Here is a 23,039-nt window from a genome sequence, read left to right as displayed (position 1 = left end):
TAATTCTTTTACCAGGACAGGAGTAAGACCTCAGCGCAGGAGCAAAACCTATAGAGGGAGATTTTTAACTTAACTTAAAAGTTAAATCTTAAATAATGAGTCTAATAATATTTTTGAGATTTTTACCTTAAAAATCCACATAAAATAATAATAATAAATAAAACTCTTGCCATAAATTAATACTCTTCAATAAATTAATAAAATGGAATTATTCGATGTTCGCTCCAACAACTTAAAAAAAAAAAATGTCAAGGAGCTATAAGCTATTTTCACATAGGTATATTTATATATAGAATCGTACCATTATTTTTATGATTTTCGATGTTTAATATTTTTGATATTTGTTTTTATTACTTAAAATGTCTATTTTTTATATTTAATCTATTATTGTTTACTTTTATTACTGTTACTTTTGCTTTATATTTATTGTTATTTGTTTCTTATTTTTATTATTATTTTGTTATTTATAGTTATTATTTTATTATTATTTTTAATATATAAATTTATGCTTGCATTTTTCCCTTTTCAAAACCTCACCTTACCCCTTTTTTCTTCGTGGTTCCTCCCTAAAACCCCTCCCCCACTCTCTGTCATCGAAATCTTGAAATGGGTACTGCTACCATGCGCCTTTCCTCCTCTTAGTGTCTCTCTCTCTTGCCATCACTCTCATGGACGCCATTCTCTTCTCACTTCCGCCGACCAATCCTTTCACCTCTCAATGTCAACCGCCATTGCGAACCGCTTCATCTCCTTCACTCACCACGAAACGCCGCATTCGAAACCAAAAATCCCCCAGAAAAGCCACCACAAATGTCTTCCCATTCGGTAGCCATTTAAGCTCAATTAGCTTCCCAGGAGCTTCCAGAACCTCCAAATTCGCGAACCCGGAAGAAAAATCAGCTCTCGGAGGCTGTAGCCGCTCAAATTATAAGGCCCCGGAAGAAGAATCAGTTGTAGAAATTTTTAGCAGCTCAAATTCTCACCAACCAGAGAAGTGCTTGTTGAATTTGATTGTAAATTACGGGAATTTCGATAAAAGTATAATCAATCGCACTGCAAAAACAATTGTCTACGCATTGTTTTGTACTGCAATAGGTTTCTCTCCATTTCGGGGATTTCGAGCATGTGCAGTTGCAGCTCCCGTGGTTGCCAAATCAATTTTGGATAGAAAAGAGAATGTGAAAGAGCAGCAATCTATTACGGTGCGTTCAAAGGGGCACGAGTATTCCGAGTGCACTCGGAGATTGCTGGAGGTGGTTTCAGGGCTGTTGAGGAATATAGAGGAGGCTCGGAGAGGGAATGGGGAGATAAAGGAAGTGGAGGAGGCTTGGAACGCGGTGAAGTCAAAGAAAGAGGAGTTGCAAGAGGGCATAATGAGTGAGCTGTATGTGAAGGTGAATCAGTTGAAGAGAGAGAAGAGGGAATTGGAAAATAGGGCGGAGGAGATTGTGGATAAGGTAGTGAAGGTAAAGGGAGAGTATGAAAGGTTGGTAAGGAAGGGGAACAAGGAGGGGAAGGAGAGGATGGAAAGGTTGGAAGAGAGTTTGAGCGGATTGGAGGTGGAGTATAAAACAGTTTGGGAGAAGGTTGGGGAGATTGAGGATCAAATTTTGAGGACAGAGACCGTAACAATGAGTTATGGGGTGAGGGAGCTTTGTTTTATTGAGAGGCAATCTGAGCAGTTGGTGGGGAGGTTTATCCGGGAAATGAGGAACAAGAGCACTCACAGGTAAAATTGGATGACTAATTTTAGCAATAATTGATGTATTTGGATCTTAGTAGGGGAGAATTTCAAGTGAAAATTCTCCTAAAGGTTCAAGAAAGTAGTTTTTAGGAGAAAATCTATTCTTCTCAAGTACACTGCACTGCATCATCAGAACGTGTTAGCTTTTGAATTGGTGTGTTTTCTAGTTCTAGTTTCCTTTCTATCTAAATATGAGTGCACTGGTCATAGGATTGTGATTCCACATGAATCAAGGCTAACGAGTTAAAACTTTTGCAATGTAACTTTGGGTGGATAAGGTAATTTTTACATCGTTTATCTCTCACTGGTAGATATTGAAAGTGAAGGGTAGCACGTGCTTTCATTATGCATTGTTTTGGACGTTGGCTTTTTTTATGATGCTTTTCTAGATGTTGGATTTGGTGAAACTTTAGGATGTGATATATTTGTAGGCATTGGCTTTGATGATACTTCAGTAGTTTTTTGTCATTGACTTTACTTCCAAGCCATTCCAAAGACAAAAATTTGGTTCTTCGTTGGTTGTTAAAGGAAAAACCAAACAATAGCTCATGATACTTGTAGAAGTTCTGCACTTAATACCCTATTGAGCTTTTTCGTTGGGATAGATGAATAGTCACCTGTAGTGAGCTTTTTTAGGGAATGCTTTATGCCCATTACATTTTCTCAAATTCTGAAGGGCTAAAATGATTTTTGTTGTTGAGATATGAATTAGAAAGTAACTAATATATTCACAGTCAAGTCCATAGATCTACTTGCTGGTGCCAAATTCTGCATCAGTGCTATTTCTCAAAATTTTAATCATATATATGTAATAGTTTGTTTTTTGGCTGCTTTATATCTAATGGGTGTCTCCTTATATGCAAATTAATGAAGATTCATTTCCTTATGTGAGCTTTGGTTGCTATGTGGCTGCAGTCTACCGAAAAGCTTCGTCCCCAAGCTTTCCAAACCTGATATTCAGAAAGATTTGGCAAGTGCGCAAAGAAAACATTTGGAGCAAATGATTTTGCCTAGTATCTTGGAGCTTGAGGATCTTGGACCTTTATTTGATCAAGAGTCCAGAGATTTTGCTCAGCGTATAAGCGAAGGCCTCAGAGATTCAAGGGAGCTGCAAAGAAATTTGGAGGCTCGTATAAGAAAAAATATGAAGAAGTTTGGTGTTGAAAAGCGTTTTGTTGTGAACACGCCAGAAGATGAAGTGCTAAAAGGTTTTCCAGAAGTTGAATTGAAGTGGATGTTTGGAGATAAAGAGGTTGTGGTTCCAAATGCTATAGGCCTCCATTTGTTCCATGGTTGGAAGAAGTGGCGTGAAGAAGCCAAGGCAGACCTGAAAAGAAACTTGTTAGAAAATCTCGAGTTTGGTGAACAGTATGTGGCTGAAAGGCAGGTATGCTTTTTACCTTATATTTGCAGTAGTGATCAAATCTGGTGGTATCCTTTTAACCTTATACTTGCAGTAGTGATCAAATCTGGTGGTATCCTTTTAATATATGTTCACTATTGTGATGAATATTTTATATCATGCAAATGGGTTCTAGCTCAAATTGCACTCTCCTTGTATGAACACATTCGGGGGCCAGGTACTGACCTCAAAACCTGTTATGTTTGTGCATGTGACTTTCCATGAAAGAAAATGATTTAATTATTTCATCCTTTGGACCAGGGAGGTCATTGACATTAAGTTTAGTGGACCATTTTGTTTTTTTTTTGACCTTTTCTTTCCCAAGTGATTGTCTTACAAGTAGTTTGGACCTGGAAATTAAGGTGAAATTTACATCCACAGCATACACCTCTAATAGAAGGCGAAGCCATTGTAAACTTTGAGTATTCAACCTCCTTGGTTGCTTTAATATGGAAATCATGCATGTTGTTCCTCGTAACACGTCGTCGATGAGGGTTACAACAGTGATCGCGCTCCCTTCCTCCGACTCAGATATCATTTTATAAATTGCAAGCTACTTAGTTAGGTTGAATTCTCTTATTGGTATTTCCCATACCACCTTGATATCAACATAAATTTTCATATGGGTTTTCTTTTTCTAGTGTTCTAAATAGACAGACTGTGTTTGATTGATATTTAGTTGCCTCTCTGACTTTATAATCTTCATTGGCCAATTAAAATTAATGATGTGAATTATATTTGTTTAAGATAATCCTTGAACTTTTTTCTTGGCTTTTAATAAGCGCTATTTTTTTCCCCTTTCTCAGCTATGCTGAGAACCTTTGTTTCGGAATTATGTTCATTTAATGTACACTTTTAAGCATGTGAAGTTGGATGCAATTCTTTTGAAGTATTTGTTTTCTTAATGATTTAGCAAATGTTCATTAGGAACGTATTCTTCTTGACCGAGATAGAGTGGTGTCAAAGACTTGGTATGATGAAGAGAAAAATAGGTGGGAAATGGATCCGATGGCTGTTCCATATGCTGTGTCGAAGAAACTAGTGGAGCATGTTCGAATCAGGCATGATTGGGCTGTCATGTATATTTTACTGAAGGGGGATGACAAGGAATATTGTGTCAACATTAAGGTTTATTTGCATATTCTTTGTTAATTCCTCTATGAGAGTTATTATGTTTGCTTTAACTTATAAAAAAAAAATTATTTGCGCGCTCTTAACATGTTCATTCTCATTCCAGGAATTTGATCTGCTGTTCGAAGAATTTGGAGGTTTTGATGGGCTTTATATGAAAATGCTTGCCTGTGATATTCCAACTACTGTTCACCTGATGTGGATCCCCCTTTCAGAGTTGGATTTCCGTCAACAGTTTCTCTTGACTATGAGGCTGTCGAGTCAATGCTTGAATGGATTGTGGAAGAGTAGAATTGTATCATACGCAAAAAATTGGGTTTTTGAGAAAATTAGAAATATAAATGATGACATTATGATGATGGTTGTGTTTCCAACTGTGGAGTTTATAATTCCTTACCCGGTATTAATTTATTTGTGACTCGTGAAATTTTAGACACTTGCTTTATACTTCTATTGTTGCTGTTCTTAATGCTATTGTTATTATTATAGGTAAGGATGAGGCTGGGGATGGCATGGCCAGAGGAAATAGACCAAGCTGTTGACTCGACGTGGTACTTGAAATGGCAGTCTGAGGCAGAAAGGAGGTTTAAATCCCGTAAAAAAGATAACATGCAGTGGCTTCTTTGGTTTCTAGTTAGAAGCATTATATATGGATTTGTTTTGTTTAATGTTATCCAGTTTATGAGTAGAAAAATTCGAAGACTTCTTGGTTATGGGCCTTTACGTAGAAATCCAGACCTGTGGAAGCTGCGGAGAGTGGTATTATTTTGTCCCTTTCTGATTATCAGTTTTTTATCTGATTATAATGCTACAATTTAAGTGTTTCATAAGTTTGAATTGATCTTTCAATTCTTTGCCAACATTATCTGCATGATAATTAGCATGCTCTGGAGATTTCATTTATGGCTCTGATCACCGTTACTCTTCTCGGGATGACTTGCATTGAAAGTTTTCCTCCGTGGTCTTGCTACATGTCACCCATGTTGAAGTCCACAATTAACCTGAAGCTAGCATGACTCATGCAATGCCTCTTCCCTACTACCACATTTTGAATCTGTCCCAAAATAATTCACCTTAATAGTGGATGACGATTTGTAAACTCAACATTTCTCTTGGGTCAAGCTTTCTAAATGTGTCCCAAAATAATTCACCTTAATAGTGGATGACGATTTGTAAACTCAACATTTCTCTTGGGTCAAGCTTTCTAATATTAACTGTTTAAGTTGTAATAAAATATTTGAATTTGGAGAGCTTACATTGCTGAATTTTCTGAAACTCAAGGGTGATTTAAGTCAGTTGATGTTGTTTAAAGTGCTCTATGTGGTATATAATGTCTATTGGACATTATTTGACTTGAGCCTTGAATAAATCTTCGGTATCTGAGAATGAGATAACTCAGTGGCTGAAATCTTTGTTTTGACTTCAGTTATCCTGCTCTTTAGATATCGTTCACTCTTAGATGTCCATCGAAGATTTGTATTTTGCAAGGACAAGTGACTGTTTTAGCAGCAAAAGGATAATCAAGTCTGCAGTCATGATACTCAACTATTAATGGCTGGTTTGGTTACCTAAACCCAAAATATTTCATCTCATATAATCATTACAACTTTTTCAAATCTCCACACAAAATATAATAAACAATTCAACTGTTTCAAATTCCAAAAAAACTAGTATTAAAAAATAATATTATAACAATATTTTATTCTAACTTTCAACAAAACATCTCATCTCATCTGAACTGCTCTATAGACTATAATGCCTCCTTTATTTTTGGGACTTTGAGGTGCAGTTGACTAGATAAAATGATTTTTCTATGCTATCTTGCAGAAAACTTATCTTAGTTACAGGGTGAGGGAAATCAAACGTAAGAAAAAAGCTGGCATTGATCCCATAAAAACTGCATTTGAGGGAATGAAGGTTCATCCTTGGCACTAATTCTTATGATCAAATTAGTTCCTACAACAGGCAAATTTTCTGATCCATATATTGTATGCAGAGGGTGAAGAATCCACCAATACCATTAAAAGCCTTTGCTAGTATTGATTCTATGAGGGAGGAAATCAATGAAGTTGTGGCATTTCTACAAAATCCTCGGGCATTCGAACAGATGGGTGCCCGTGCGCCTCGGGTATGTTATTCTCAAAATGATGCATTTTTTCCATACTTGTTTCTTTTTATTTCTCTTTTAAACTTTCTTCTTAAAAATGGCGGACAACTCACATACCATGAATGGTTCAAACTTGACCTTATTCTCCTTCCCTAGCTTTGGAGGAGGAGATAAAATTTGGTCTGAGGATTGTTGATGTAGAGAAATGTTTTAGCCACAAAAGGCTTTCTCAAAAGTAAACTTACAAATTGACGTAGCTTGATATATACGTCAAATTGTAAAGTTACTATTATTTTAAAGTAGATCTAATGGATCACATGAAGCCACATTAGTTTGTGAATTTAATTTTGTGAAATCTTTTTGTGGCCGTAACACTACTCATTGATGTATGTTATATCATCTTGTTGCAAACATCATAACACTGACATCATAACTTGACACCATTTTCATTTTGATTGTATATGCTAGTTGAAAAATTGAACTCTTGTTATAAAGAAGTAGACCTGAAGATGCAGGGGTTTTTTCCAGCAATACATGTTATATGATGTTTGACATGTAAGACGAGTAAATATCTAGTTATTATTTTTGGACAGGTAGGTAAGTTAGATTTTCATTAAGTTGTCGCACAAACAGCTTCTCAGGCACTTTATACTTGTGTTGCAGGGAGTTCTGATAGTAGGTGAGAGGGGAACAGGAAAGACGTCTCTAGCATTGGCTGTAGCTGCGGAAGCCAAGGTGCCTGTTGTTGAAATTAAAGCCCAACAGTTGGAGCCTGGACTATGGGTTGGCCAAAGTGCATCAAATGTTAGGGAACTGTTTCAAACAGCAAGAGATTTGGTCATCTCTCTTAAGCCTTCTTGTCCAATTTATTCTTCATTTTTCTTTTTTCTTTTTCCCCTCTTCCCCCTTTCAATTTTTTCCCCCTTTTTAAAGTCACTATTATATATAAAACAGTGTCCACAACTAAAGTGTAGTTTGTAGATACATTGTTTTGATCTAGGCATGGTAGATGGGTTTTCACACACTTTAGTTGAGTCGGTCAGATAGCTTTTGGTTTATCATGGAACCTCAGGCAAACGTCTGGGATCAATTTCTAGACAGAGACGCACCAACAAGAGGGAAAAAAGAGGGTTTTGGGACATGAAAATTGCTATAATTTGGAAGTAATTTAAATAATAATTCTGTACTAAGATGACATCGAAACATGCATATTCCAGTATAAGTTTTCTTGTTATGCAGGGCTCATTGAGTTTCTAAGATGTATTATTATCATTCAACTAAATAAATTCTAGAATGTCATAACCATCTTATTTTAATTTCTTTTTTATTTTGTAAAACTTATTAACATTGTTTCCCTTTTATTTAGATGTCCTGTAGCTTAGGACTATATCTTTCTTGCAATAGAAAAATAGGAACATTGATCCAAACAAGATGCAAATCTTTAAGAGCAAGCATTTGTTTCAAAAGTATATTCTTAATTTCTTTTGAAACATAGTGATCATTATTATTGGTTTTATATCAATGATAACTTACAAACTTGGACAAGATGAAATCCATGATCTCACTTTCTGCCCTTTCTTTATGAGGGAAGTAGATGCCATTTGGTCCATATGCTATCATATTATTATTATTTTTTAAAATCATGTAATCTGTCTTAATTTTGTGGATGACATTTGAGTAAATATGTAATATTGTTCTTTTGTCCTTAGTAAAACATTAATTAAGACTATCATCAGTTCATATCCTGGACTTAATGAAGTTGTTTGTGAATGAGTCCCACATTGGTCTAATACATGCTTGGTGATGGGTCTTACGTAATTGACAGGCTCTCTATGTACTAGCTTAAGCTTTTGGATTAAATGCTCTAGCATTCTTTTTTTTTGTTGGGGGGGTTGGGGGGGGGGGGGTGTGGAGGGTTGTTTTCGGACTCCGCATGCAAGGTCCATTTGCAAGTGTGTTTGGTTTCTTTGTTAGGTGGAGACTTGATTTTGTTTTTGTTTGTGTACTACTTTGCGTTAGATGCTTGGCCTATTGTGTTAGATGCTTTAAGAGAAGGTTTTACTATGCATGCTAACTGGTGCTGAAATCATAATGTGCTTTATTTACTTTCGGATGGGAACTTAATTTGAACTATCACAATTGTTAGCCTTGAAAAAAAGAATTGTTAGCCTTGAAATAAACATACAAAGTTTTTGATTTCCTATTATCTAACACTTGCCAAGTTGCATGATGCCATTCATAGGCGCCTGTAATCATATTTGTGGAGGATTTTGATCTCTTTGCTGGTGTACGTGGGAAGTTCATTCATACTAAAAATCAAGATCATGAGGCTTTCATTAATCAACTTCTAGTGGAACTTGATGGGTATCAACTCTTTCTTTTGTTCATCGGCTAACCATTCTAAAAAATTCCTTTGTTATTTTGTAATTAAGATTATTAAAGGCCTATTTTTGCCTCATTATACTTTCTTTTTCTACATGTTACCCAAGACTTCCTGTATGCTTCTTGTAATGTAACCTACTTTCGATCCTATCACAGTGCACACTAATTGCTTCTTACTTGTCCATAGTGAGGAAAATACACAATCGACATCTGCTTCAGTTGTGCATGTTGTTTTTCTTATTTCTTTGTATTAATTACTGTTCAACCATCAACTAATTGAAATGTGAATAATTAGCTCATTAACCTATATTTATGCTCGTGTTCCTTATCTGAAAAACTGAACGCTATAATGTTTGACCTTGAACGCTGTTATGCATGCGACTTAATTTGATAACACATGCACACACAAACCGTTGTCTCATGTGTAATAGAACAATGTGGGATCAACTACTATATATCTCTTTCCCCCCACTTGCTAATTGCTTCAAATTACCTTTTCTCTCCATGTGCAAAAAAAGTTGCGAAATTAGTTTTTTCTGTGTCTTGGTTTGTCGTTGAAGATGATTGTAAGTTGATGGTGTTCTTCTACGATGGCTTTTACAAGGGAGATTGTGATTGAGTCCAAACTTTTTTCTGTAGTGAGAGAAGGTGGTCTGGTTCGTGTTATTGAGAGAGGTAGAAGGTTTAAGCAGGAAATACTATTGGGTTTGGGTACTGCACGTTGGTTAGGGAGGGTGCTGGAGGATTGTGCGAAGGAAGAAAGTACGGACCTTTATGCATCCAGGAGGGAGGGTGATCGAAGCTTCATAGCTCAGAGACATCATAACATTCGTGGGAGATTCTTGGAGGTGGCTGTTTACGGCGCAAGGGGACGCCAAAATTTTGTTATTATTCTTGAAGAAGATGGGGGTAGAGGATGGTGGAGAATGAAGGAGATGGTCATGGAGGTAACCCAGGAGGTCAGAGAGGGGACTGATGGGGTTGTTCCAAGGCAGCCATGGAAAGTAAATGAAGCGGGAGGGAAGTCGTACAAAGAGGCTCTCATAGCAGAGAGTCATGACGTTCCGAGATATGGGGTTAGCGGGGGAGGGGCTGGCGGGGGGTACCGTGACGGCGATATGCATTGAGCCCCTCGTGGTTTGTCATGGGAGAGGAATTATGGCAGAGATGTCTTTTGTATGGAGAGGGAACTGCAGGTACAAATGGGGTATTTGCAAAGGGAGTTGGAAAAGATGGCGAGGAGGATTGGGGCTAATATGGACAGTAATGAAAGGGGGAGAGCTGGAGGAAACGAGGTGTTTTTGGATTATGTAAGGGTTCCAAATAGTGCGTTTCAAACTGATAATGATAAGGCCTCACGTGGGAGAAAGGGGGCATATACTGGGTTGGGCCATCAGGCCTGTGGGAATTTTAGAGGGCTTAAGCCCGTTGCTCCATACAAAGGCCTCCAAATGAGCCTAGGCAGGCCTGTTTTAAAGCCCGCTAAGCAGAAACCAGCTCGACAAGAGTGGAAGGCTCGGTATTTGCGATGGCGGACTGGCAAGTACTAACGCCTTGAACAATGAGGTATTTGTGATGGGAGATGGCGGTCTTGTGTGTGCTTTTGAGTTGAACAATGAGAAAGTGGCTCCAGGGGTTACGGCCAGTGAGGTGTCAAATAGTGAGAAAGTGGCTCCAGGGGTCACGGCCAGTGATGTCGGGGTTAGTGGGAAAATGGCTTCAGGGGACTCAGCCAGTGAAGACCTTTTCCTCTTTGATGAGGAGAACCAAGTGGGCTTTTTGACTGGGCAAGAAATTTTGGAGGAACAGCTGGAGTTTAATGTACAGAACCCTATCCCTTTAAATTATTCATTTCCAGACCAATGAAGTGTCTCGGATTGGGTGTTTGACACGGTGAGGGATATCCAGGAATTAGTGGGTCTAAAATGTGAAGGATACGAGGAGTAATTCATGGCGTTACTCACTACTATTGAAGTGGGACACTAACAACAAAGGAAAGCTGGTTCTAAGAGACAACAGGAACTCAAGAGGTTAACTTGGTCGATGAACTCGGAAGGTAATTCTAGTAGGGATAGGTCCAAGGGAAAGGGGCTAGCCTATTCAAAGTGAAATAAAAAATTGTCTCGTGGAATGTTCGCAGATTAAACGAGCCCAGTAAGCGTCTCCAAGTTATAAACTTATTGCGAGGGTGGAAAGCGGACATCGTTTGTTTGCAGGAGACGAAGTTAAAAGTTATAACTACAAATATCGTAAGAAGCATATGGAGTTGTTTACATGTGGATTGGGTTTATTTGGCTGCAGATGGGGCCTCAAGAGGTGTGTTGGTAATGTGGGATCAATGAGTGGTGGAAAAACGAGAGGAGTTCATTGGGTCTTTTTCGATAGCATTTTCTTTTAGGAGTGTGGCCGATGGTTTTTTGTGGGCCTTTGCAAGCATTTATGGTCCTAACTCAGACTCTGACCGTAGGTTATTGTGGGATGAACTAGTTGGTTTATACAGCTGGCGAGATCTTCCATGGTGCATTGGTAGATATTTCAACGTAACAAGATTATCCAGTGAATGCTTTGGCAATAGAAGAATGCGACCAGCAATGTCAGAATTTTTGGAATGCATCTTTGAGTTGAATTTAGTGGACCTACCAATGGCGGGGGGTTTCAGGCACGTGGGCGAATAATCAGTTGTGGTCTCGTTTAGATAGATTTTTAATTTCCCTGGAGTGGGAAATTCATTGTCCTGAGGTTTGGCAAAAGAGATTGTCTCGACTGTGTTATGGTCATTGGCCTATCATGCTGGACTGTGGGGGAATTCAAAGAAGAGGAAGGTACTTTAAGTTTGAAAATATGTGGTTGAAATCGAAGGGTTTCGTTGATAGGGTCGGACATTGGTGGTCCTCTTATCAGATCCAGGGTTACCCTAGCTTCTTGTTTGCGGGTAAATTGAAAGCTTTAAAACAAGATTTGAAGCTTTGGAATACACAGTCATTTGGCGACATCGGGGAACAAAAGGAAAGTAAGTTAAGAGAGATCCATGTGTTGGAAAGGTTACAAGAGTCTAGGACTTTATCACAATAGGAATTAACTCAAAAGCTAGTGCTGGTAGCAGATCTTGAGAGGATCATTCTATTAGATGAAACTTCGTGGCAGCAAAAGTCTAGAGCATTATGGTTGACGGAAGGAGACCAAAACACTAAGTTTTTTCACAGGATAGCCAACTCGCACAGGAGATCCAATAATATTGAGACAGTGAAGATTGATGGGGTCTGTTGTAAGGATGAGAACATGATTAATTCTTATGTAACTGGTTTTTATGCTACTATCTGAGCAGGTGGGCTGGAGGCCTAAGCCTGATGGGTTGGTTTTTGATTCTATTGGGCACATGGATGGCAACCGTTTGGAGAGGCCTTTCGAGGAGGTTGGGGTTTTTGATGTGGTGAGGAAAATGGCTAAAGACAAGGCTCCAGGCCCTGATGGGTTTTCTATGGGTTTCTTTCAAACTTGTTGGGATGTGTTAAGGATGATCTCATTAAGGTATTCCAGGAGTTCCATTCGGTTGGAAAATTTGAGAAAAGCATTAACGCCACTTTCCTTGCTTTGGTATCGAAAAAGATTAGGGCGGAGGAGATTAAGGAGTTCCGACCTATTAGTCTAGTAAATGGGGTGTACAAGATACTTTCTAAGGTACTTGCTAATCACCTTAGTGAGGTTGTGGGAAAGATAATCTCAAAATCCCAAAATGCTTTTGTAAAAGATAGATAGATTTTGGACACGGTGCTCATTGCAAACGAATGTCTGGATGGTAGATTGAAAGCTGGCAAGGAAGGGATTATCTGCAAGCTAGATATGGAGAAGGCGTATGACCATGTTAATTGGAACTTTCTACTCGATCTTCTAAGGAGGTGTGGTTTTGGAGAGAAATGGCGATCATGGATCCGTTGGTGTATATCTACGGTGAAATACTCAGTTCTGATAAATGGTAGTCCAACAGGTTTCTTCGATAGCACACAAGGCCTAAGGCAAGGAAATCCGTTGTCCCCTTTACTCTTCGTTATTGTGATGGAAGCTCTTGAGTAGAATGACCTCAGCCCTAGTCCTCAACGGGCGTTTGTCAGGTTACTCGATCGAATCCCTGGTAGGGGGTTCTATTAATATTTCCCATTTATTGTTTTTAGATGACACTCTTATTTTCTGTGAGGCAAACTGTAACTAGTATTGAAGGCCCTCCTACTCTGTTTTGAAGCATCTTCGGGGTTGAAAGTGAATCCGGACAAATCAGAGATGGTGCCTATTGGAGGTGTACAACATTTAAGACAGTTGGCCAACACTCTGGGATGCAAGACTGCCTTACTTCCTATGACATACCTTGGCCTACCATTGGGGGCTGCCTCGAGAGCGGCTTATGTTTGGGATACAGTGATTGAGAAAGTAGAGCATCGCCTAGCAGGCTGGAAGAGAATGTACCTATCAAAAGGCGGTAGGATTACTCTAATAAAGAGTACTCTTTCTAACCTACCGACCTATTTCTTGTCCTTGTTTCCTATTCTAGCAAGTGTGGCGCTTCGCATTGAGAAACTACAACAAGACTTTTTGTGGGGTGGAATAGGTGAGGAATTTAAATTCCATCTAGTCAGGTGGGAGAAGGTATGTAGTCCTATATCTAATGGAGGTTTGAGGATTAGAAACTTGAGAATTTTTAATCGGGCACTACTTGGAAAATGGTTGTGGAGATACCACAAGGAACCAGAAGTCTTATGGAAGTTGGTGATTGAGAGTAAATACGGTGGTTTATGGGGAGGTTGGTGTTCCAAAGAAGTGAGAGGGGCTCATGGAGTGGGCTTGTGGAAACACATAAGAGGATGAGAGGTTTTCTCTCGCCATTCAAGACTATGCCTAGGAGATGGAGCCAAAATTAAATTATGACATTACATTTGGTGTGGTAATGGTGCTCTAAAGGATCTATTTCCTGCACTCTTTAGGATCGCTATTGCAAAAGATACTTCAGTGGTGGACGTTAGGGAGATAGCAAGGGGACAAATCCAGTGGAATATCAATTTTAGCTGGGCGGCAAATGATTGGGAAATGGATAGTATTGCAGCTCTTTTCAGCCTCTTGTATTCCCTCCAAAATAACAATCAGCAGGCTGTTGTGGTGGTTACCTACATGTAAAGGTATGTTCTCGGTTCGCTCGTTCTATTAGTTTCTATCACAAGAACCTCCTATTCAGTTTCTATGGAAAAAACTTTGGAGACATAAGGCGCCTCTCAAAGCAACTTTTTTTGTGTGGATTGCCTCTTTGGGTAAGATCCTCACAACGGATAATTTGAGGAAACAAAGGGTGATCATGGCAGATTGGTGTTGCATGTGCAAGAATGGGGGAGAATCAGTGGACCATCTCTTACTACACTGTGATGTAGCATGTGGGTGATGGCATGGGGTATTTAGTAGACTAGATTTGGGTAGGGTTATGCCTGAGACAGTTGTGGCGGCACTGGCTAGCTGGACAGATTTAAGAGGCAATCAACAGACCAAGGCTGTATGGAAGATGATTTCTATTTGCATCATGTGGTGTGTGTGGCAAGAGCGTAATGAACGGACTTTTGAGGACAAAGAGAGATCAATGGAGGAACTAAAAGCTTTCTTTTTTAGAACTCTTTGTATTTGGGCCATTGCCATTAATTTTAATGGTCAAGCTTTTCATGACTTCCTTGTATCTATTGCCCCTATGTAGTTTAGGGCATTCTTTGTAACACATGGCTTTGCCTATTCTTTATTAATACATTTTGATTACTTATAAAAAAAAAAAAAAAAAACAATGTGCATTGATACTGTCCCAGTTTATAACAACAACTGTTGCAGGTTTGAAAAACAAGATGGGGTTGTCTTGATGGCTACTACCAGAAATCTGAAGCAAATTGATGAGGCCTTGCAGCGACCTGGTAGGATGGATAGAGTGTTTCATCTTCAAAGGCCTACTCAAGTGGAGAGGGAAAAGATATTACACATTGCTGCAAAAGATACCATGGATGATGAGCTAATTGATTTTGTAGACTGGAGAATGGTAATTGCCAATCAGTTTCACAGGTTATCTGCATTAGCATTTAAATTGCCTTCCCGATCGGTAAACTTGTGCCAATTGGTTATAGATAAGTTGTTTAAGATGGTTGAGTTGGTTTCCCTTGTACACTTCTATTGCATACTGTTTTAACACAAATGCAATTTGTTGTTTGCTATTTGTCAATTCTTGCCGGAAATAACACTTCCTTTCAATAAATTGTCAATTCTCGGCGCTTCTCAATGAAAATTTTCTTTTTTCATCCCATTCCATTCTCTACTCCATCCCCCTTTTTTCACTCTTCTTATTTATCCTCAAAATTTGTGGGGGCAGTATGGATTCTCTGAGGAGTTTGTTGGTGGATTCAAAGGTCTTCGATTTTTCAAGAAAGAATGCCAGGTCTTGTAGGATTACTGGAGGGAGAAGAAAAGTTAACAAGTCTATTATCATTGGCGATGCCACGACGGTTTGGGTGGTAAATATGGTGGATGCTTGTGCATTATCAGCCTATAGCAACAAGTTTTAAAACGACATGGGTGGGCAATTGTGCTTTTCTGGCACAACCGTGCTCGAATACTTTTGGTCGATATCTGGTTATCCCGGAATACATGGGTGGCAACAGGAGAGGCTCTATCGTCATATTTGAACGTGGGAAGTGGAAGGGTTGCGTAGTTTTGCTGATACTTACAGGAGGTGGGCATTTTGAAACACTATTTTTTGCGGTGAAAACAGAGGTAGGGTGACTTCTAGTGTCAATTCTTTGGCTTGGCATGAGGTTAAAAAAAATGTCAAGTCATCATTAGGGTTGTAATCGAGCTAAGCTTGAGCGAGTAGTGTTTGGTCAAACTCGGCTCGATTATTGAAAAACCAGGCTTTGGCTTGACTCTCGAATTGAACATTTTTGGATGTTTGAACTCGATCGAATAAGAAATTCTCATGTCCAAACTTGTCTCCAGACTAGATTAAAAATCAAGTTGAGTGCTCGATTGAGCACTCGTCTTGACTCGACTTGTTTATCACTTTTTAATGAAAAAAAAAAAAAACAGAATATTCTTAGTGACAATATACAATTAGATGCAAATTATTCTTGCAATCTCAATTGTTCATAATTATTTGCACTTACAATTAAATGGTTACAAGACTATATGGATGCTTGGCTCTTATTAACTTTATTAATTATACTTGTATAGTATATTTATATAATACTCATAAAACAATGAATTATACATATACACACATATATTCATCATAACTACTACACATACCATATATATAGTGAACTATATACATATAGGATATGACGCATTTTTATATATTAATGTATGTGTGTGTTTTTTAAGTGAGCTAATGAGTCGAACCAAGTTTTAGACAAGCATGTTCACGAATTTAATCAATTCGAGTGATTTTAATACGAGTTTGTATCATTTAACAATCGAGACTAATCTTTTGTTCACGAACAGTCTATTTAATAATCGAATCGTGTCGAATTCTTGTTTAATCATGTCGAATTTGAGCTGCCTATCGGGTGGTCATGTTTATTTGCAGCCCTAGTCATCTTCTAATGGAACTTCCTCGGGGTTGGGGCTCGCATATAGGTGTCTTTTGGAGACTCCATGTTTTCTGGGTTCTTAGAATTTTGCTAGGGTTTGTGTAGGCCCACGGGTTGGTGGAGTGGGTGATGCCAGTGAATGGTCATTAAATCGCAGCGGAACTGCATCAATCCTTATTTTATGATGTGAAGTTGTGATTGGCTTTTGATTCCTTTGGTTTCATTTATTACGAGTTATTAAGTGTTCTTAACTCATAACAGAGTGTGACATGGTGTTCTTCTTTTTCCATCCACCGATTCCTATTCTCACTTGGAAAGTGGTTTATTACAATTTTAGTTTTCAATTTTCTATTATTGCTCCATATATATGTGTGTGAGTGAGTGTGTATGTTTGTTTGGGTTTTTGTTGTGGTTGGGGGGGGGGGGGGGGGGGATGTAAGTGTGTGAATATCTTTATTTATATATATATATATATTTATTGTTTGAAAAAATTGGTAGTAATTTTCTCCTGATACGTTGACATTCTGTGTCTTTAGGTTGCTGAGAAGACAGCCCTATTACGGCCTATAGAACTAAAACTTGTTCCTGTGGCCTTGGAGGGTAGTGCTTTTAGGAGCAAATTTCTTGATCCAGATGAACTAATGAGCTACTGTAGTTGGTTTGCGGTAAGAAATAGTCAAAGCTTTCATCATTTCTGGTGTAATTATGAATTTAGATGAATAAAAGGGTTATTTTATGTTTCACACAATTGATGGTGTATTTGACTTCTAACAGTTTATTTTCTTTGGTTGTTTAATATTACTTGGTGGAAATTTCGATAAGTTAATATTACTCATGGAAATGGAATGAGTGCATTTCTTGTTCCTTTGTAGATTAATTATATCTACTGTGAATTTTGGTGTTCCCTTTTAGAACTCGAATTGTTTCTATTGTATGGTCTAGAGTAATTTCTTGAAATAAACTAATGATGTTTTTTCCTATGATTGAAAGAAATAGAAAATGGAAGAAAGAAAGTTTTACTTTTAAAGAACTGAATGTGGAAAATTGAGAATCATCATCTTCGTTTGACGTTAATTTTGAAGATTGCATTTTAGGGGAAGAGAGGTCTAAACTTCTGGAGTTTAATGGAAAGTTGAGAATCATTATCTATGCTTGAGATTACAACAAATACGGATCACAAACATAACTTGAATTAATTTTGGGGTTTAATCAGCATTAGCTAAGTTGTATTTAAGACACTTCACAAACCCTCACAGTGATATGTTATTGATTTCATTGATAGTATCATCCATATGGCCTACAGTGATATGTTATTGATTTCATTGATAGTATCATCCATATGGCCTATTTTACAAGGGCAGTATCACCCAATGGCCCTTATAATTAACCTGACCCTTTCCCCACTTTCAGAGAAACAGTTTTCAAATGCTATCTAGTTATGATTGTCTTCTATGATCTGTCCCAACTTTATATCAAATAATACTTATAAAAAAAAAAAACTTTATATCAAATAAAAATATTTGTATTGTTTAATATATATAACTGTATCGTGTCAATCATTCCATGTTTTCTTCAGCTCTCTCTATTTGTTCTTCGATCCTTTCATATATTATATTAATATGCCATAAGTTGTTTACTTTTCCTCTTCTCGTTCTTTGCTGAATTTTGTTTTTTTTGTTTTTTTTTCTTTACCTTAATAATTATACTTTCTAGAACTTTTGCAGACTTTCAGTCATAATGTCCCCAAATGGTTACGGGAAACCAAGTTTGTGAATAAACTAAGCAAAATGCTGGTGAATCATCTTGGACTGAAATTGACTAAAGAAGATATGCAGAATGTGGTTGATCTAATGGAACCATATGGCCAGATAAGCAACGGAATAGAACTTCTAAATCCTCCTCTTGAGGTAACAAAAAATCTAGTACATTAGTTGTAAATAGTCAATTGCATGGCTTCTGTGTGTCATCTTACAATTGGAGCCCCTTGGAATTATTATAAACTGCAAGGTACATCTGGGCTTATACTTCAAATAGACTTGGCAATTTTAAGATTGGAGCCCCCTTGGAATTATTATAAAGGGAAGTGATTGTACAATTTAAGATGTGCAAGCCCTATGCATTACCTTAAAAAGAAGTGGCAAATCTGGGACCCACATGAAAAAAAAACCCACTTTTTAATGGTGGTCCCTATTTTTTTCTAAAGTGAGTGCACAAGGCTTGCACAACCTTGGACTGTATCATTACTCTGTTATAAACTGCAAGAACGTATCCCTCACACAATACGAGATTACCACTCACCACCCTCTTGAACTTAATTTTGGGTATAATAATAATAATAATAATAATATCCCCCCTTAAATTTCTTAGAAAAAATCTATTTTCAAGTGGGTGTGTAGAACACACCTAGTAAAGTCCTTACATAACATAATTTGATTTGGAAGATAAATATTAAAATTTGAATCTTACAAATCAAATCTTAACATTTAAGTGACGTGGATGATGTGCTTTACACGCCAGATTGATAGTAGAATAACTCAATTCTTATGTCCTTTGTCATGCCATTATGTTGTAAGTGACATGGCTCAAGTCTTTCTTTTTTTTATTGGGATTGACTTTGATACCATTTGTAATGACCCAAGAAAAAGCCAAGTCACATCTAAGCTTATAATCCAAAAGGACTCATCAATGTTACACTTCAAGTCACTTGGAATCATAATAAATTAGAGTAACTTCTTTCTTCTAGGTAGTGTGGAATCCCATATTCCACCCTCTTACATTAAATCTGGCGTATTACAAAGCTGCTCAAAAACCAATTGTACTGTCTAAAATGCATACTTTAGAGATTGTTACATTTTGGAAGCTGAGTAACAAGAAAAGCACTGGTAATCAGAATGAACTGATTGAAGTTCAAACTGATCAAAGTTCAAACTGATGCAGGGGAAAATAGGTTGAAACACTGAGTTGGGAAGATAGCACTTGGGTTTACCTGCTTTAAGAGACTCGAATATAATTTGACTTAGCCCAAAGGTGATGGGATTAATCCGAGTTGACCCAAATCTTAATCTGGAGTAAAAGCGTCCTAATTTTGTGACATATCCAAGATAAGGATATCCCTAACAAGGGTAAGAACTTCAATTTTGCAGCCAAATAGGGTATTGCCTTCACTTAACCTTCACCAATCAACGGTTTAGGTTTTTGGTGCCATGCCATAGTGTAGCACCCCATTCCCCTAGAGTTAAGAAAAACGTATATTTGTTTTTTTCTTTAGTGAATTTTAGAGGAAAAGGTAGATCATTTCATTCATTTTAGTCCATCATCTTCCATCAGAGTTCATACCTATGCACTCTAAGATCTTCAAACCTAATCTTGTCTAAGCTAACCTATGACTATTCATGCTATTAACACTTAGTCCTGTGAGTTCATACCACCTGAACCTTAATGCATCCATCCATATTCAAGCCTCTACCACATGCCACCCGAATTGCTCACAATCTCTCTTTGTAAAAATCTGTCCCTATGTTTAAACCATCAAAACCGTGGATCCGAGTTTCACTAATTTCATATGATCTCATGGCATTTGTCTAACATACCTATCATTAAAAGAGAAAAGGGGAGAGAGCGAGAGAGAGAGAGAGAGAGTTACCTAAAGGAAGCAGTTGATCCAAAGGTTGGATTGGAGTACATGGCTTGGATAAGTGGTTTGGATCTTGATCTTCTTGCTTAGGGTGTGATGTGAGTATTTTAGCAAGGGTTATGGGCTTCATGTTTTTGGTTTTAGCAGAAAGTTAAGAGAATTTCGTCTCCTTGGAGGGGGCCTTACTTGGGGCTCATCTAATGGTAGGTAGGCTCTCATATGGGGTCAATACGTAGAGTTTGGAAAGTGTAGAGTCCAAGGGATGTGGCAGTCCTAGTGTTGTGGGTTTAGTGGAGTGTTTGAATGTAATTTGGAGTCATAATTGTCCTATGAGTTGTGGTTGCCTTGTCTGAAAAAAAAAAGAAAAAAAATAGAAAAGAGGAGTTGTGGTTGCCTTAGAAACCCTAATTATAGTGTAAACGCTGAATTTCCTAAAATAGAAACCTCAAAAGTTCAGGATGTTACACACTATGACGGTGTCAACCACCGACACCAGAAGAATGTACACTGAAGACAACTAACTTGTGTGAAACACTGAAAACAACCATGGATCACTAATGAAGACAACTACTAACCACCAACACCCCTGAATACACAATTATAACAAGGAAATTCACTAAATCAGCTGTGACCACACTGCTAGTCATGACACAACCAACAATCAATGAAATATCATGCATTTCATAGAGGCTTAAAATATGTTTATGCATTTGGAAGTTTTCAAAACGATCCATTTTCAAGTATAATATTATGCTTTTTATGTGAGTGTACTCAATGATATAGGAAGATAGGTTCCTTCTGTTCCTCTGCAGTTGTGCACTGTACTGACTTGAGTTTAATAATTGCTAGTGGACAAGGGAAGCCAAGTTCCCACATGCTGTTTGGGCTGCTGGTCGTGCTCTTATTGCTCTTCTATTGCCCAACTTTGCTGTAGTCGATAATGTATGGCTTGAGCCATTGTCTTGGCAGGTATTATTTTCATGTCTTATTATGATTACATTTCTCTAATTTGTTCCATTTTAGCTATTCTGCAGTTTTTATGCCTATGGATGGATACAGGTGTTGTTGGATGTTTACTATGAAAAATCTAGTTTCTAGTGTTTCTAATATGCGATTTCTGGATATTTTATTGCTCCATCTCGTCTCAAGTTTGTGCTATTTTTTAAAATTTAAGTTGTTTTCTTTTATGTATTTAAATCTCTTTGGTAAACATGAATTTTGAAACTGAAGATTGTAATGCCGACTTCTTAAAAATTGACATGTTTGTTGTGATGGACTAGAATCTAAACTGTGTACTGCCAAAGATGAAAGAAGGGTTAAAAAGAAATTTTGGTTCTCCATTTGGGACAAAGAAGCATTATTTCTTGGTTTTTTATGTTATATTTCTCTAAACAAGATACATTTTTTTGTTTATAGTTGCAAATTTTTAATAATATGATTTATGATATTTATCTGTTAATGTAATACTAAATTTTACATATGCAATATAATAACAGGGAATATACCTATAAAACAATTGCATTGTTTTCTGTTTAAAAGCTTTTAGGATTTTCTGGGTATATTTGGTTGTTTTATTGCTTATGGAAGATGAGGTGAAGACAAAATCGGATGTCTATAATGTGTATGTGTAATAGAAGAGAACTAGCCAATGCATTCAAAGTGCATGGCAACAGAAGAAATTGCATATGGAAATTCCAAAGGTTATTCTCCTTTGAAATATTAGAAACCTAACATCTTTTCTGAGGAAGGTACGACCTTAATGCAAGCCACCTTCAGATAAGGTCAAATTTGATGAATCAAAAATGGATTCTTAAGACCAGTGAAATGCGCTCAAGTGGGCATTCAGTATACTAAAATGTCTGTTGATTTAACAATTAGATTTGCTTTGGAGTCCAAATAACCCCCTTCTCTGAACTAAGCCAAGGCTTCATGTCTTTGTACGCAGTCAATTGCCCAATTCTCTTGTTCCAACTGTATTTTGATATTTAAAAGGGGAAATCTCATTATCCTGGTGGAGACACATGTCAGTAATCAAATCGTTTGGGAACTGCATTGTGATGAGCACTGATTATCTTCTCCTTACAGGGAATTGGCTGTACAAAAATCACAAAGATGAGAAATGAAGGCTCTGCAATGGGGACTTCGGAGTCTAGGTCATACCTAGAAAAGAAGCTTGTATTTTGCTTTGGTTCATATATTGCAGCCAGAATGCTACTTCCTTTTGGGGAAGAGAATTTTCTATCTTCTTCAGAATTAAACCAGGCACAAGAGGTGGTTTCATGCAGAGCATTATGGTTCTGCAATTTTTTTTTTTTTAATTATTATCATCTTCCAAAGTTCATTTTTTTTTTGTGAATGAGAAAAACCCAATAGAACTCATTCTTTCTTGTTTGGATGCTACAGATTGCCACAAGAATGGTGCTTCAGTATGGCTGGGGTCCTGATGATAGTCCTGCAATTTACTATCATAACAATGCGGTATTGTCATTTTTTCAAACCCAAAAGTTATTCTTATACAATAAGTGGTTTCATTGTGCTTGAATCACTGTTACGGGTAAGTATATTTGTAGAGCACCTTCAAGATTCAGTTATACACACAACACCCTCTGCCACTACATTGGCATTCTTACATAAAATAATCTTAACATATCTTCTTCTTAGAAAAGTCAAAGCTACCTGTTCCATTCTGTTTACTTTAAATAGACTTCTCCTATCCTACGTTGATACATCATACTTTTTAAACTACATGGAGCTACCTTATCTAGGATTGCTCTATGCAGAAAGAAGATACTATTTTTAGACGAACTGAATATACGATGAGCACACCATTTTGAATTTAATTTAAGCAATGTGGGAAGATGAACATGCTGAGAAGAATTTTCTCCCTAATTAATCTGTTAAATTGGAGAAGCTCTGAAAAAGTTGAAATAAAGTACTAAGAAAAACGAATGTAAAGGAAAAAAATGATCTACGAATCTCTATTCTTTGGTTCAATAGCTTTGTCAGAAGTTTTTTATTTTTTTGGTTGATTCACGATGAAG

General features: G+C 37.4%; 1 protein-coding gene across 2 annotated transcripts in view; it reads left to right on the top strand.

The window, feature by feature from the left end:
- The first annotated feature begins 526 nt into the window (after window positions 1-526).
- Window positions 527-23,039, top strand: part of LOC122315221 (probable inactive ATP-dependent zinc metalloprotease FTSHI 5, chloroplastic) — a 36,550-nt gene continuing 14,037 nt past the window's right edge. The window contains exons 1-15 of one of the 2 annotated variants that reach the window (XM_043131025.1): window positions 527-1,729; window positions 2,660-3,131; window positions 4,074-4,274; window positions 4,384-4,677; window positions 4,767-5,036; window positions 6,105-6,194; window positions 6,274-6,405; window positions 7,048-7,221; window positions 8,627-8,748; window positions 14,620-14,821; window positions 16,901-17,029; window positions 18,089-18,271; window positions 20,848-20,967; window positions 22,084-22,269; window positions 22,402-22,476. In XM_043131025.1, coding sequence (XP_042986959.1) covers window positions 669-1,729; window positions 2,660-3,131; window positions 4,074-4,274; window positions 4,384-4,677; window positions 4,767-5,036; window positions 6,105-6,194; window positions 6,274-6,405; window positions 7,048-7,221; window positions 8,627-8,748; window positions 14,620-14,821; window positions 16,901-17,029; window positions 18,089-18,271; window positions 20,848-20,967; window positions 22,084-22,269; window positions 22,402-22,476 — 3,711 coding nt within the window. In that variant the 5' untranslated portion in view covers window positions 527-668. The remainder of the gene's footprint in view (window positions 1,730-2,659; window positions 3,132-4,073; window positions 4,275-4,383; window positions 4,678-4,766; window positions 5,037-6,104; window positions 6,195-6,273; window positions 6,406-7,047; window positions 7,222-8,626; window positions 8,749-14,619; window positions 14,822-16,900; window positions 17,030-18,088; window positions 18,272-20,847; window positions 20,968-22,083; window positions 22,270-22,401; window positions 22,477-23,039) is intronic. The other variant, XM_043131026.1, reaches the window with a different exon arrangement.

Source organism: Carya illinoinensis, chromosome 7, assembly GCF_018687715.1.
Source record: "Carya illinoinensis cultivar Pawnee chromosome 7, C.illinoinensisPawnee_v1, whole genome shotgun sequence".
In the NCBI taxonomy this organism is placed as follows: domain Eukaryota; kingdom Viridiplantae; phylum Streptophyta; class Magnoliopsida; order Fagales; family Juglandaceae; genus Carya; species Carya illinoinensis.
Note: the sequence above shows the minus strand (reverse complement) of the source record. Positions and strands in the feature narration are given on the sequence as shown.